Raw genomic sequence first — 13,111 nt, 5'->3', positions numbered from 1 at the left:
AGGCAGATGTTTTGCAGTAAGAAACCTAAATAGCTCAATCTGGTTTGTTTACTGCAAAGGAGGTGGAGAGGTGACTTGTTTACAGACTGGGTGCACCTCTGCAGAGGGGGAGCGCTGGGTGGAAAGGGCTTGGTAACCTCCTCAAAAGATTCAGAACAACCACCAGAGTCTGAAAGTCTGAGCCAGATGAATTCAAATGTAAAATGGCACACAATGTTTTTAGCTGCGAGAGTGTTTGAGCTGCTGGAATCAACCACGAGCAGGAGTGGGGGACCTGGCTGTTTCTTGCCACTCTGTGTGCGTGCTCGCCGCATGCTTGGTCGCAGTGCTCTGGGAGAGACACTGTAGTCGGATGCAAACACCAGGTCCTGTGCACAGAGCTGGGGTACTCGAGTCAGTGCAACAGCCTGTGATACCCCAGTGTCTGCAGCAGATGAGACGATAACCTAAGGGTCCTGAATCTCTGTGGGCTCGTGGCTGTGAGTGCTTTACCACTTTCTGCCATGGGAATAGGAGCGTGCCACAGGGGAGGAGGTAGAGCCCTGGCTTAGGTGATTTACACCAGAAGCAGATCGGGCATGGTGTTTGGAAGATTGTTATTATTTTTTAGCACCCATGAATAAAAGCAGTAATGACTGAGAGCACAGGATGTGGGCTTGGAGACTACACAGTCATCAAATAATTCAGTTTGGGACGAGACCTCAGGATGTCTCTAGTCCAGCCCCCAGCGCAAAACAAGGTCAGCTATGAGATCACAGCAGGTTGCTCAGCTCTTTGTCCACTTGGGAGCTGCAATAGATGACACCATCCCAGCTCTGATCTGGGGTAACCCTCGGGCCCTAAGGCTAGGCAGAAGAATTTCTCCTCCATGGTACATTCAACAGCTCTTCATTCCCCCAATCCCACTAATACACTGGTGCTGGGTTTGGTGGCAGTGTACGTTAGCCATGCTAGGTATTGCTAGCCACGTGCCCCTGCTGTGAGGACTTGTGGACAAGGCAGGCTGTTGTGCTGCAGTGCAGGTTGTGTATAAAAGCTGTCTGTGGGCATAGCTGAAGTTCCTGTTCTAAAAGAAGCCTTGCACCACGCCGTACCAAAGCCTGTGCACAGAGGTGCTCCCATGCAGCTCTGCACTTTGCTCAGAATAAGAGGCCACCCCTTGTGTAGCAACAGCCACAGTGCTTCAAAACCCAGCTTGCCACAAGCAGCGTTAATTTTCAAGTGGAGATGAATCCTTGCCCACAAGGGCAGCGGGCAGGCTGTGTGAACATTGCACTGACAGGATGGGAGCTGCATGATTTCGTCCCCTGGGCCTCATTCCCCATGAGTCTTCCTCCTGGGACTGCAGCTTTGGGCTTCTCAGCACTTCCAGCCCGGGCAGCCCTGTCTGGCATGTATAGTTTGAGGTTAAAGTAAGAGGCCATACCCTTGGCTGAGTTAACAAATCCATTACCCTGAAGCATAAGGGACTGACTGACTCCCCCATTACTGCTCTTTTCAGCCAGCTCTTGATAAAGCAGCCCCTGATCTCAGAGACGCTGTCCTCTTTCCAGCTCCAAATTTTGACCAAGAGTACTTAGAAGAGGCAGGCGCTCTGATACTCAGATTTCATTTCAACCACTGTTGTTTATCTTTTTCTTTCTGGGATTTTTTAATACTTAGATGCTCTGTTTACCTAGTCCCCACCAGAATGTATTGTGTGGTCTCCCCCTTCTGGTAAAAGGATGCAGTTTTTGAAAAGCAAAATGCCATGTTTGGTGCATTTGACAGAGGTTTCTAATGCACAAGTCCCCGTCATGTCAGCCATGGAGATTACGCAGTGCAAGTCAAGGCTTGATGGACCACTTCTCACCATTTTCTCCTGAATTCTAGCCAGAAGTGGGACCTCTGAACAATTTTTTCTTCTTCTCCTGGGGACTTTACTGTCAAGCTCAGCTGAAGAAGAAAAGTACGTCAGCAGGGAGGGGCTATGCTTGCTCTCTGATGGTGTGGGCTTTCATTTGGATACTACTCCAGATCACCTTAGTGGAGATGGGGTGTCATCTGCTCCAGCTTAGTTCTCTCTCTGTGCTTCTTCTGCAGATGGTTACACGGTTGATGACATTGTCTTCTTCTGGCAAGGAAATGATTCTGCTGTCACGGGGATGGAGGTGCTAGAACTGCCCCAGTTCACCATTATCGAGCAGAGGCTCGTCAGCAGGGAAGTGGTCTTCACCACCGGTGAGTCTCTGCTGAAGGCATGCAATGGAATGTGCAAAACTTCTGCTGATCAATGTCAATGTGGTTGTTCCTCTGACTCAGATGCTGAGGCACTAACTTAGGATCTAGGCTTCAACCTGGGGTTCTGTTCCTTTGGAAAAGAAGCATCTTCTGTGCCCAGCAAGTTTGCTTTTCTTTTTGGCTGCTTCTTCTCAGAGACTTATGGGATCATTTTTTTTGCTCCAGTTGTTTTCATTTCTTAGTCAAAACACCATCTGAGCTCAAACCAGATTCTCTTTAGAAGATTCTCAGTCTTTTCCTTATTTTTATGTGGTTTGCAACTGGCTCTCAAAGCTAATGTAGGTGCAATCATAAGCAGAAGAATGCATCAGTTGAAAAGCAAGTGGTCTATGAAATGACACAAACCCATCTGTATGTGGCAATAAAAAGATCTGGAGAGAATACCTTAGACGATTCAGATACTGCCAATTGGAAAGTTGAAGGGGTTTGGATTTTGGTTGCTGTCTTCACTTTGATCTGGCATGGAGTTCACTGCCAAAACAGCGTGCCACACACCTGTTCTGTAGGACAATTTTTGAAATGCCACGAAACCGCAACCTGAGTCTATCAGCAGTGGTGGCAGATGGTGATGTTGTTACAGTACTGCCTCGGGGGTATGCTGGGAGCAGGGTCCCATTGCAATGGTAATCTAGAGACCCACAACAAGAGGCAATATTCCTCCAAAAGAAGTTTGCAGTCTAAATAGGTAAGACCTTCAAAAAAAGACTGGTGAAGTACTGTGTTCAAGTACACAAATGGCACATAATGGTAGAGGGAACATAACCTCCTTTTTCCCAGTCTACCTCCTTGATCATTAAAGACTCTTGTTCTCTTGTTATTTAGCTGCCAACCCATGATTACATCCATATTTCAGGCTGCTGTGTTGCCTAAGGGATGGAGGTGGGAAGGAAGAATGGCTTGGATTTTGTTTCACAGCAATGAGAGAGGCCCTGCTTTGTCCCTGTAAAAACGACCCTGCTCCAGTGGAAGGACTGTAAAAGCACTTATTGTCATCACTATCCCCATTAGGTTTGCTAAAAGATTAGGAGGAAGTTGCAGCAACTTGGGGAAAAAAACCCCTACAGATTAACTAACAGTACTCTATTTGCATATGGATTTTCCCCGTCTGACCATAACCCATTTTTAGAACAGCATGGGAAAAATATGATTCAGATCTTCATTGCTGTTTGGTGGAAAAGCTAGCACATGAAACACTGGAAAGTCATCTCACTGCATCCAGATATAGGGTTAAAATCTCCTGTGAAAGCCTGTACCAAATTGGCAAGTACCATAATAGAGATTTCAGCACTGAACAGACATTCTCCTGTGATGTCTGATATAATAACGTAACTTATGTAGAGTTTCCTTTGCTCTTAATATTCTGAGCCAACTGAGCAGACTCTGAAGAGCCCCCTTCCAAAAACTGATGAGTCTGCAAAACCGATTCTTAACCTCCTAAGCTCTTACCATAAATACAGTCTTACCCTCCTCTCAAACAACATCTTCCTTTAATACCTCATTGACAGGTTCGTATCTGCGCTTATCCTTGAGTTTCCGGATTAAGAGGAACATTGGTTACTTCATTCTGCAGACTTATATGCCATCTATTCTCATCACCATCCTGTCCTGGGTCTCCTTCTGGATCAATTACGATGCTTCTGCTGCACGAGTGGCACTGGGTATGTAACTTTTCATTACATATTGAAGCAGGTGGGGTTTTGAGGGAAATCAGTTAGGACAGCTGTAAGAAAGAAAAAACCTTTTTCTTTATGAGGTAGCAGCTAAGCAAGCCGCATAGCTCTGTCAAACTTGTCATCCCAAATGAAGGATATTTTTCTGAGAACAAAGATCAAATTTTCAGCCAGAAGAGCTACTTTTTTTGTTCAGAAGTATCAGTACTTCCCAAGCTTGAGTCTGTATTATTTGAATGAGTGAAAGTTTTACCATAAATTTCTGTGGGTGCAAGTTTAAACTCTATAACAAAAGCATAAATGGTCGCAGCTTCTCAGACATGTGAGACTCTGACATGCCATGAGCCAGTTCCTTCACTCTGTTTTGTTCTTGTTTCCTTAAGAAGAGAGGTCTGGGCACCTCTTTGTCAACAGGTTAGTTGGATGATAAGTGCTGAGGGTGGGTGGCCAAAGAGTAGTGAGAATGGTGAGTGAATGGCGAAAACATAAAAAAAAGAAAGGAAATGGCATTACACAGCGATAGTTTAAGTCCCATACAGACACTTTTTGTGGTTGAAGACCTTCCTAACCAAGGCAAATGTGGGACAGTAGTTAAAGTCCAAGTTCTTCTTAAACACATGCTTCCTAAATAGGAATGTTTTCCTATAAGTGGAAAAAAATGAGGTCTTTTAAGCAACAGAAGGGAAGTGGGGGTGGATTGCAGATGAGGATTTTGAAGAAGGAACAGGGGAAAGGGGGGATGACTGGCATATGAGAATGGGGCTGTGTAACATCATAGAAAGTTCAGAGGAGATAGGAGAGCCAAGGAGGGAGAAGGATTTCATCTGTGAGTGGGAAAAGGCTCAGGGAGGTAATGGAGCAAAGGTAGAGGCTGGGTCTTACAGAAAAGGTTGGGGGCTTAAATTAGCTCTAGGAGAAGAGAGAGTTTGAGAAGACTCAGAGGAGGGATGGTTTGTACAAAGATATAAAATAGACTATTTGGCTGTGCTTGCTTGGAGAGGCTGGAGCAGGGAGACAGGGAGGGAACAAGAAGAACATGGTAAATTAAAAAGGTAAGTTGCATTGACAAGAGTATAACCAGTGAGAAAAGAAAAAGAGACCATGGCAGACATTGCTGGCACAGTGAAAGTACAAGCAGAAGGGTGAACATGAGATGCACAGCTGTTAAATTTCTGCTGACATCTGGATTCAAAGGAGAAGACAGAATAAAAACATTGTAGATCAAAACTGGAGCAACTCTTCCTAAACTATTCCGGACAGCTCTTTATCTAACTTGTCCTTAAAAAAGCTCGAAAGAAGGAGACTCCACAGCCTCCTCTGGGCACTTTATCTCCAGATTTACCTGCTTGTACACACAAAAAGCCCTCCTTTGCCTCTGTCCTAAGTTTCCATTGCAATTTGTCCAGTTCTTATGGAGAACATTCTTTGCCCCACATTTCTGAATATTTAGACTATTGTCTTGTCATGGTCTAGCTCCAGTCAGCAACCAGGCACCCCACAGCTGCTCACTCATCCTGCCCCCGTGGTGGGATGGGGGAGAGAATCAGAAGAGCAAAAGTAAGAAAACTCGTGGGTTGAGATAAGAAGTTTAATAATTGAAATAAAATAATAGTAAGAATAGTAATAAGAATAATAATAAGAATAATGAAAAGGGAAACAACAAGAGAGAGAAACAAAACCAAGGAAAAACAAGTGATGCAACCACTCACCACCTGTCAACCGATGCCCAGCACTGTGCATGTCTAAATACAGACAATATAATATATTGTATGTAAATAAATATATGTCCCTTCTGTTTACTTTTCTGTGAACTGAAGACTATTAGTTCTTTAAATCTTTTATCAGGAATGACACTAAAGACATGATGAGGGTGAAGGGGAAACAGGACAAGCAAAGGTCCAGGATCCACAGAGAGGTTTGAGAGCCATCACTGTAGAGGTAGGGCTGAAACCAGAACAGCAAATTAGGGTCATGGATACTAAGAGAGCTGCCAACAGAGAGAGGAGGAGGAGGGATACTGGAAGAAAAGGAGATCAGCAAGGTAGGAAGAAAAGCAGGACAGCTGAGCTAAAGAAGCAGGAAAAGACTAGGTTGAAGAGGAAAAATTACTGCCCTCAAAAGAAGCATGAAAGCTCACTACCATCTTTTTGAAGCTGGCAGAAGACTGCCAAAGAGCCAGATGTGAGGCCACTCTGACAGTCCAGAGAAGGGAAGAGGCTGTGAAGAAACCAAAAAAGACTGAAGCTGTAAGTGTAATCATGGTGCACCGGCTCTTGGAGACTAAGTAGATGGGGGAAAAATGAGACCAAGAAATGTTTATTTAAGATGCACAAAATATGAGTAGGCCTAAAAAAGAGAGTGTGAGAACCATGGGAGGAATGTGTACAGATGATAATCAAAGTAGTGAGTGGTAAAGCTGGTGAGAGGAAGGCGAAATTGATGGAGTCAAGGATGTAAACAGGATCCTGTGAGGCAGGCAAAAAATGAGTGCACCACAAAGAGGGAATCTCTCCACCCTTTCTCCTGTTCATGGCACTGTAAAGACACAGCAGATTATAAATTCATGTCAAGGATACTGAAGCATTCAGTAGTGCCCAGGGAAGCCTGATGAGTTCATGAAGTGGAAAAAAGGGAGCAGAAGAGGTTGAGAGACTGAGAGCAAAACTGAATGTTTCCTACAACATTGAGTGAAAGAAGGAGGATCAGGGAGAACTTAAAGAACCGAGGTCCAGAGGATGTTGATCATCCTGATGATACTAGCCTTCACAGTTTCTGCCACTGTTGGTGGTTGGGGTTTTTTCGGCAGTGATTTGTACTGGGCAGCTGGGCTTAGAATAATGACAATTTTCTTCCCAGCTGCACTGCTCCCATCCCTCTTGAGGTTGTCCAGCTGGGAGGAGGGCTGGGGAAGCTGAGAGTGGCATTTCAGGAAACCATCCCCCCTTGGTAACAGAGCACCTACCTTCTCCTTACAGGGGTCACCACGGTACTTACAATGACTACCATCAACACCCATCTGCGGGAGACTCTCCCCAAGATCCCTTATGTCAAGGCTATTGATGTTTATCTCATGGGCTGCTTTGTCTTTGTGTTCCTGGCACTCCTGGAGTATGCTTTTGTCAACTACATATTCTTCGGGCGAGGCCCCCGGCAACAAAAGAAACAGAGTGAACGGATCAGCAAGGCCAATAATGAGCGCCACCGTTATGAGGAGAAGAGGGTGAGAGAGCAGGTTTGTCCCCTTCTTTCATTGTGGCAGGAGAATTCAGACTATCCACTGTTCATTCAGTCCTGGGTGAGTTGTGGAGCAGCCTTTTTCCTTATCATGAGACATGAACTGTTTCCCTGTCTGGTGATTGCTGGGAATTTTTTCTCCTTCATCATTTTTCATCATCCTCAAATGAGTCTCATCAGGACCATTCTCTTGCATGGGGCAGGTGCACCCAAAAGTACCTCTGTGGCTTTTGGTCATACGGTGTTGGCAGAATTGCACTACCCCGCTCAAAATTTTGCTGTGAGTACATGTGGCTGGTCCTTCAACTTCAGCATCAGCGGACAATATTTTCAAATGCAGAAGTCCAGGTTCAGAGCTCACAAATGACCCAATCAGTGGTATTGTTACACAGAAAACAGTTCAAAATCATCTCTGATGGTGTGGCCCTGTGTGCATTATGCACAGGATATCCCTTCTACCTTTCTCTCTGTCTTCCCTGTTCTAGGTTGACCCTTATGGCAACATCCTCCTCAGCACTCTGGAGATGAACAATGAGTTGCTGGCCACGGACATGATGAGCAGCGTTGGCGACTCTCGAAACTCTGTCATGTCCTTTGAAGGCTCAGGAATCCAGTTTCGCAAGCAGCTGGCCTCTCGGGATGGATTTGGTCACCACCCAACCCTGGACCGCCATGTCCCGCTGACCCACCATGCTGCGGCCCGCAACCGTGCCAACTGCCGTCTCCGTCGGCGGTCATCTAAGCTGAAGCTCAAAATCCCAGACCTGACAGACGTCAGCACCATTGACAAGTGGTCACGAATCATTTTTCCAATCACCTTTGGATTCTTCAACCTTATTTACTGGTTGTACTATGTAAATTGATGCCTGCAGCCTCCAAGAGAGATAGGGACAGACACTCAGACAATGCCAACACAGGAGTGTTGTGGTCTTTTGGGTTTGGGTTTTACTCTTTACTATCATTATCATTTATTCCTTTGATTCATTAGATTTATTCTAAGCTTACTCTTCTCTTTTCAGCACATGTAGAACCACGGGGGGTAGGAAGGGTAAGGGAGAGAAGGGTATATGGGAGGGGGTTTGTTTTCAGGGAGGGATGTGTTTGGCTTGATTTTGGTTTCCTGCTTTTTGGTGAAGGACTTAAACCATTGTAAAAAAAACAAAAATCACCAAAAAACAAAAAAAAAAGAAAGGAAAAAAAGAAAAAATGTCAGAAAAAAAGAAAAAACACAAAAACCCACAAAAAAAGAAAAGTTTAAAAAAAAGGGGGGGATTTAAAAAAATCGAATAAAAAACTGGTGGGGGGATAGGTTATCTTTGGCTGTGCTCACTAACGCGCTGTCCTCACTTCCATTTCACTACTGAATTCCATCTTTCTCTTCTCAGTATTACTATATTTTTTAAATCTCTCTTCTGTCACTGTTCTTAACCCCTTCATGTTTATCCTTTCATGGATTCATGAGATGGTGGAGTTTCATTCTCATGCTATGAGATTTCTCTTTTCTTTTTCTCTCTCCCTCTCTCTTGCTTACAAGCCTAAAAGAATCTTTTAAACCAACAAATAAAAAGAATATTTATTTTGGAAGAGCTGGGAAGGGGGGAGGACAAGGCAATTATTTGGGAGGGAAGGGGCAATGGTGGGGTTACGGGAGGGGGGAGGAGGGAGCTTATCAAAAACAAAGGCACATTTGCAAGTTGCCTTTTTCCACCTTCAGGACTTTGCAAGCTGTTTTTCCTGTATGAATGTGTGTGTGTGTGTGTGTGTGTGTATGTGCGCATGCGTGTAGATACGGATGCGTGTGTGCAAGCATGTTTTCTGGGGAGGGGAGCTGGGGAGGGGGGTTTTATAATGTCTTTTGTAGAAAGAGAACACAGACGACATTTAACTGGCAGTGTTTTGGGGGGAATAGCAGGGCTTTGTTTGCTCATTGCAACTTTGCAAGGTTGGAGGTCGGAGTCCCAGCTTGTATTAGAGAGACAGAGCTGGGGAGGTAGATTGTGCAAATATATACTTGTTGAGGAAAGAGAGGGCTTTGGGGATCAGCAATGGGACAGTGCTGCTGTTCACTGCTGGCATCTCATCTCCAGCAGACTAAGCTGATTCAGTCCTGAAAGGAGGGGTTGTTCCTAATCATTCCCACCCTGCATCTTTCTTACTGAGTTTGGGGAGAAAAGCAGTTGCAGGACTCTGAAAACTCAACCCTACTCTGAAAGCTCAACCCTTTCCCTCCTCTACCTGTTCCTTGTGCCAGACAAGGGACTTCGCACTCCAGCCCACTGAGTGAACATAGCCTATGTCAAGGTGCAGGAAAGGGTGGATGTCATTTAACTTTGTTGTGCTTCAGGACGAAAAAAATCTGGAAATGATAACTAGCCCTTTTCCTAAGAAGTTCAGAAGCAAATGCTGGGCTGGCACCCTCTGATCTGTACTGCTTCTATCAGGCCTTGCTTTATGTCTGTTCATGTATGTAGAGCATAGAGAAGAGCACTCTGTGTCCCTTCTTGCAGACAATGTAACTAAGGATGCAGTAGAGTTCCATGGAGCATCATCCCACTGAAAGACGATGGTCTTCAAAGCCTGGGCAGGGTGAAGGTTGCAATGAAAAATGCTGAGCTTGTCAGTGCTTGTGGAAGCCACTAAGTCCGTAGCAGCTTCCATCCACAGGCACTTATTATAAAGGTACAGAAGGGTAAATAGGCCTTGGACAGCAAGGTCAACTTTTTCCAAAGGAGCCAGTGACTTTCAGGAAAATCACTGAATTATTGGCCACTTTGGCAATCACTGATGATTGATAATGTCCCTTATAATAGTCATAAAAGCCATGAAAATAATAAATTCACAAGTGCAAAACTTTAACCCTAGGGTCATTCTGCCATTCCTGGAGTAATGAGGAGAACCTTATTCTTACCTGATGGAGGTTTTTACATGCCAGACACACAGAAACACATACACTGCCTTGAATCCAGCCATCCATTTATTTTCCTGCTAGCATACTCTTCCTTTCTCCTTGATTCCCATTGATTGGGAAAGCAGAGTGATCCCTTGAGGCCAGGGAAACTCCTGTTTTTCAGATGACAGATGCATCTAATGCACATTTTTTCATTCACTAATTTATGTCTGTACAGTGCTATGAAAATGTGAATCACTGTAGGCCTGACCTAGTAACACTGAAGTCATGGAAAGTTTTGCCTTGACTTGACTGCAGGATCAGGGCTCATCAGAGTAATAAGTATTGTTATTTTTATATCAGTAATGTGTCTTATGCATTTTCCACTAATAGAGTCCTTAGCATAAAAGTAGAGCATCCATCCTTCTCAATCGCCCCCAATCTCTGTCTCCCTCTCTAACGTTCATGCATGCACACATTTAGTCCAGGCCTCCCTGGACTCACCAAGGTTTTAGCACAATTGTTAAATCAGACTTATATTCCCAGCTGCCCTGCAGAACAGTTTCTTGCTGGTTTCTACATTTAAGAGCAATGCTGTTGAAAATGGGTTTTCCCAATGTTATTGCAGTTTACGGTCTAGCTGGGTCTGTATAGAAATAAGAGTCTGAAGAGTGAATGGAGCTGGGTGACAGGGCTTGGACTGGATCGGGTAGTTTTGTCTACCCGATATGCAGGAAGTTAAAGCTTGGCCAATGGAGAAAGTTGCACTTTCTAGTGGGATTCTATTGGGAAATGGCTTTTAAATATTTTAATGGAAGTCATGAAGTTGTGGTTTATGACATCAGCAGTATAATGTAGGTGGATATATGCATGTCACGTGACCGCAGTTCCCAGATGGCGACTACCTATCAGCAGGTTCAGTTTTCAAGGGGAGTCTAACTAGCTGATTGATGATTAAATAAAATATCTAAGCACTTACCTTTTATATGTGTGATTGCAATGTAATCGGTGGTCAGAACAATAGAAAGGAAAAAAAGAGGCAGTTATAAGAAGCCTATTAAGATTGGAGGGAGAACAAATGGCCATGCGGTAAGGAATTATGAAGCTGAGGGAGATGACTCAGGAACTCCAGTAATTTGATAGTTATAGTAAAAGCCTGACAAATGTGTGGTACGAGTTAGGCACCTGAGAGCTCTCCCAGCTGGTCCTGAAGACTGGCAGCAGCACACAGATGATGCAAAATCCACCTATGCTCTTTGCTGCTGGGGTGCTGAGCCCCACACAGAGTGGGGTCCTGACTGACCCCATCCAGCACTCTGCAGGTACAGCCTGGGGCCTCCAGCAGCTGGAGATCAGGCACAGGGGGGCTGTGTTTAATGTTTGAGACTCCAGTCAGAGACTGAGCCCAGAATTTCATAGCAACAATCCAAAAGCTTCCCAGGGAACAAGCACTGCTCATCTGATTTCTTCACCTGCCGGGACTGGGAGCCAGACTCCTTTGCTATTGCCTCGGTTCTCTGTTGGCTGGGTTCTCTTTCTTATCAGGACTCATCCTAGTTTCTCTCTCTGAATGTTTCTGACCTGCTATTACCAGGTCAGTTTTACTTCATAGAGTCCGTCTTAGTGTATCCAGACATCTGGACTATTTGGTCCTACACAATAATCTTTGCCAAAGAGTGTGCGGTCAGGACTTTTCACAGTTCAGGAGCTGCCTTATAATTTCTGGTGACAGGGCAGAATGCTGGAGAACAACTGAGTGTCCTGTGAGTCGGATGAGTAATAGAAAATGTGTTCCCGTACAGCAGTGAGGGAAGAATGCTGAAGGCCTTTAGAAATGCCCTCCTCCAGAACTGATGTGGCACCTCCATTTTTCCCTCTCCATAGCCATCTGTGTCCATCCCTAAGAAAGGCAACAAACCCATCTCTCGTTTTGAGGTCCAGTGATCCAGAATGGAGGTAGTGGAGAAAAAAAGGCATTTTAATCATACTCAAGGCTCAGCGGTTTCAAGCTGTCACAAGTATGAGGAAAGGAAAGGCATGAACCTCTCATGCAGTGGGTGCAAATCTTATGTAATTGGAAAGGTGGAGGGGATTTTCACATTGCAGCTTGTGCCCACTGCTTTCCACCTTCATGAAGGGAGAGCAGTGGGGAAAGGGGGAGGAAAGAGCGCGAGTGCTGGTCCAAAGTAGAGCTGCTTCTGACTTTCGTCGCCATGGTGCAGGAGACAGTTCTGACTGGGCCTTGGTTTGTTTGCAGCTTGGGGTAGGATTGCTGTTTGCTAGGTCGTGGTGTTTAGCAGAGACTGTATCACGAGTGTGAGGGACAGTCCAGGCTGCCTGAGGGTGCTGGGCTGCGGGAGAACGGTTTGCACCTTTCCCATGCATAACAGCCTAAGATGGGCATGTGGAGGAGGAGAAGGAGGAGGAGAAATAGAAATGAAATCTCTCTCAGGTTATACATGGCCAACGCAACTCTATTGCTTCATTTTCTGATACTGTATAGTGCTGTCACTCAGGGACCTTTAGGAACTAGGACCTTGGGAATGTAATACTACTTGTGCCCCTCCCATCCCCCTTCACCCTGAGTATTAAGAACTGAAGAGAGAATGAGAGAAAGAGCAAAAGAGGAAAATAAGAGCCCTGATAGCAAACCCCTGCTATTCCATGGGTGAAAGTAAAGCTTTGGTTACTAAAGTAGAAGGAAAATTTATGCCTTTATATTCATGTTTTCAAGCATAAACCAGCCCGTAGTGTATATAGGATAAGTTCACAGTGCATGAAACAAACAGGACTGTAGGTCTTAACTGGCATCCAGCTTTCTTGCATGCACATCTGACACCATGCCAGCAGCTTATGTCTTGCAAATAAGTAGGGAACCTGCCAAGGCTTGGCACTTCCTCTGTCCAATGGACAGCACATCCACTTCCCAGAAACAGAGGCATGCGGGGAACTGATCTGGCCAGTCTCTTTGACCAGATCTGCTCCAGAGGCTCTGGCAGGAGGAGATAAGGGGTGGGGGAGGGAGTGGGTTTTGTTTTCT

At 45.1% G+C, this 13,111-nt stretch overlaps 1 protein-coding gene across 2 annotated transcripts in view; it reads left to right on the top strand.

Annotated features, from left to right (window-relative positions):
• Positions 1-8,047, top strand: part of LOC104123554 (gamma-aminobutyric acid type A receptor subunit theta) — a 71,258-nt gene extending 63,211 nt beyond the window's left edge. Inside the window, exons 6-9 of one of the 2 annotated variants that reach the window (XM_009635822.2) lie at positions 2,083-2,220; positions 3,786-3,938; positions 6,926-7,170; positions 7,670-8,047. In XM_009635822.2, the coding sequence (XP_009634117.1) occupies positions 2,083-2,220; positions 3,786-3,938; positions 6,926-7,170; positions 7,670-8,047 (914 nt within the window). Of the gene's footprint in view, positions 1-2,082; positions 2,221-3,785; positions 3,939-6,925; positions 7,183-7,669 lie in introns of both variants that reach the window. The other variant, XM_009635820.2, reaches the window with a different exon arrangement.
• The last annotated feature ends 5,064 nt before the right edge of the window (positions 8,048-13,111 follow it).

This window comes from Egretta garzetta, unplaced genomic scaffold, assembly GCF_000687185.1.
Source record: "Egretta garzetta isolate BGI_Z169 unplaced genomic scaffold, ASM68718v1 scaffold63, whole genome shotgun sequence".
Lineage (NCBI taxonomy): Eukaryota > Metazoa > Chordata > Aves > Pelecaniformes > Ardeidae > Egretta > Egretta garzetta.
This window is presented reverse-complemented; position numbering and strand designations above follow the sequence as displayed.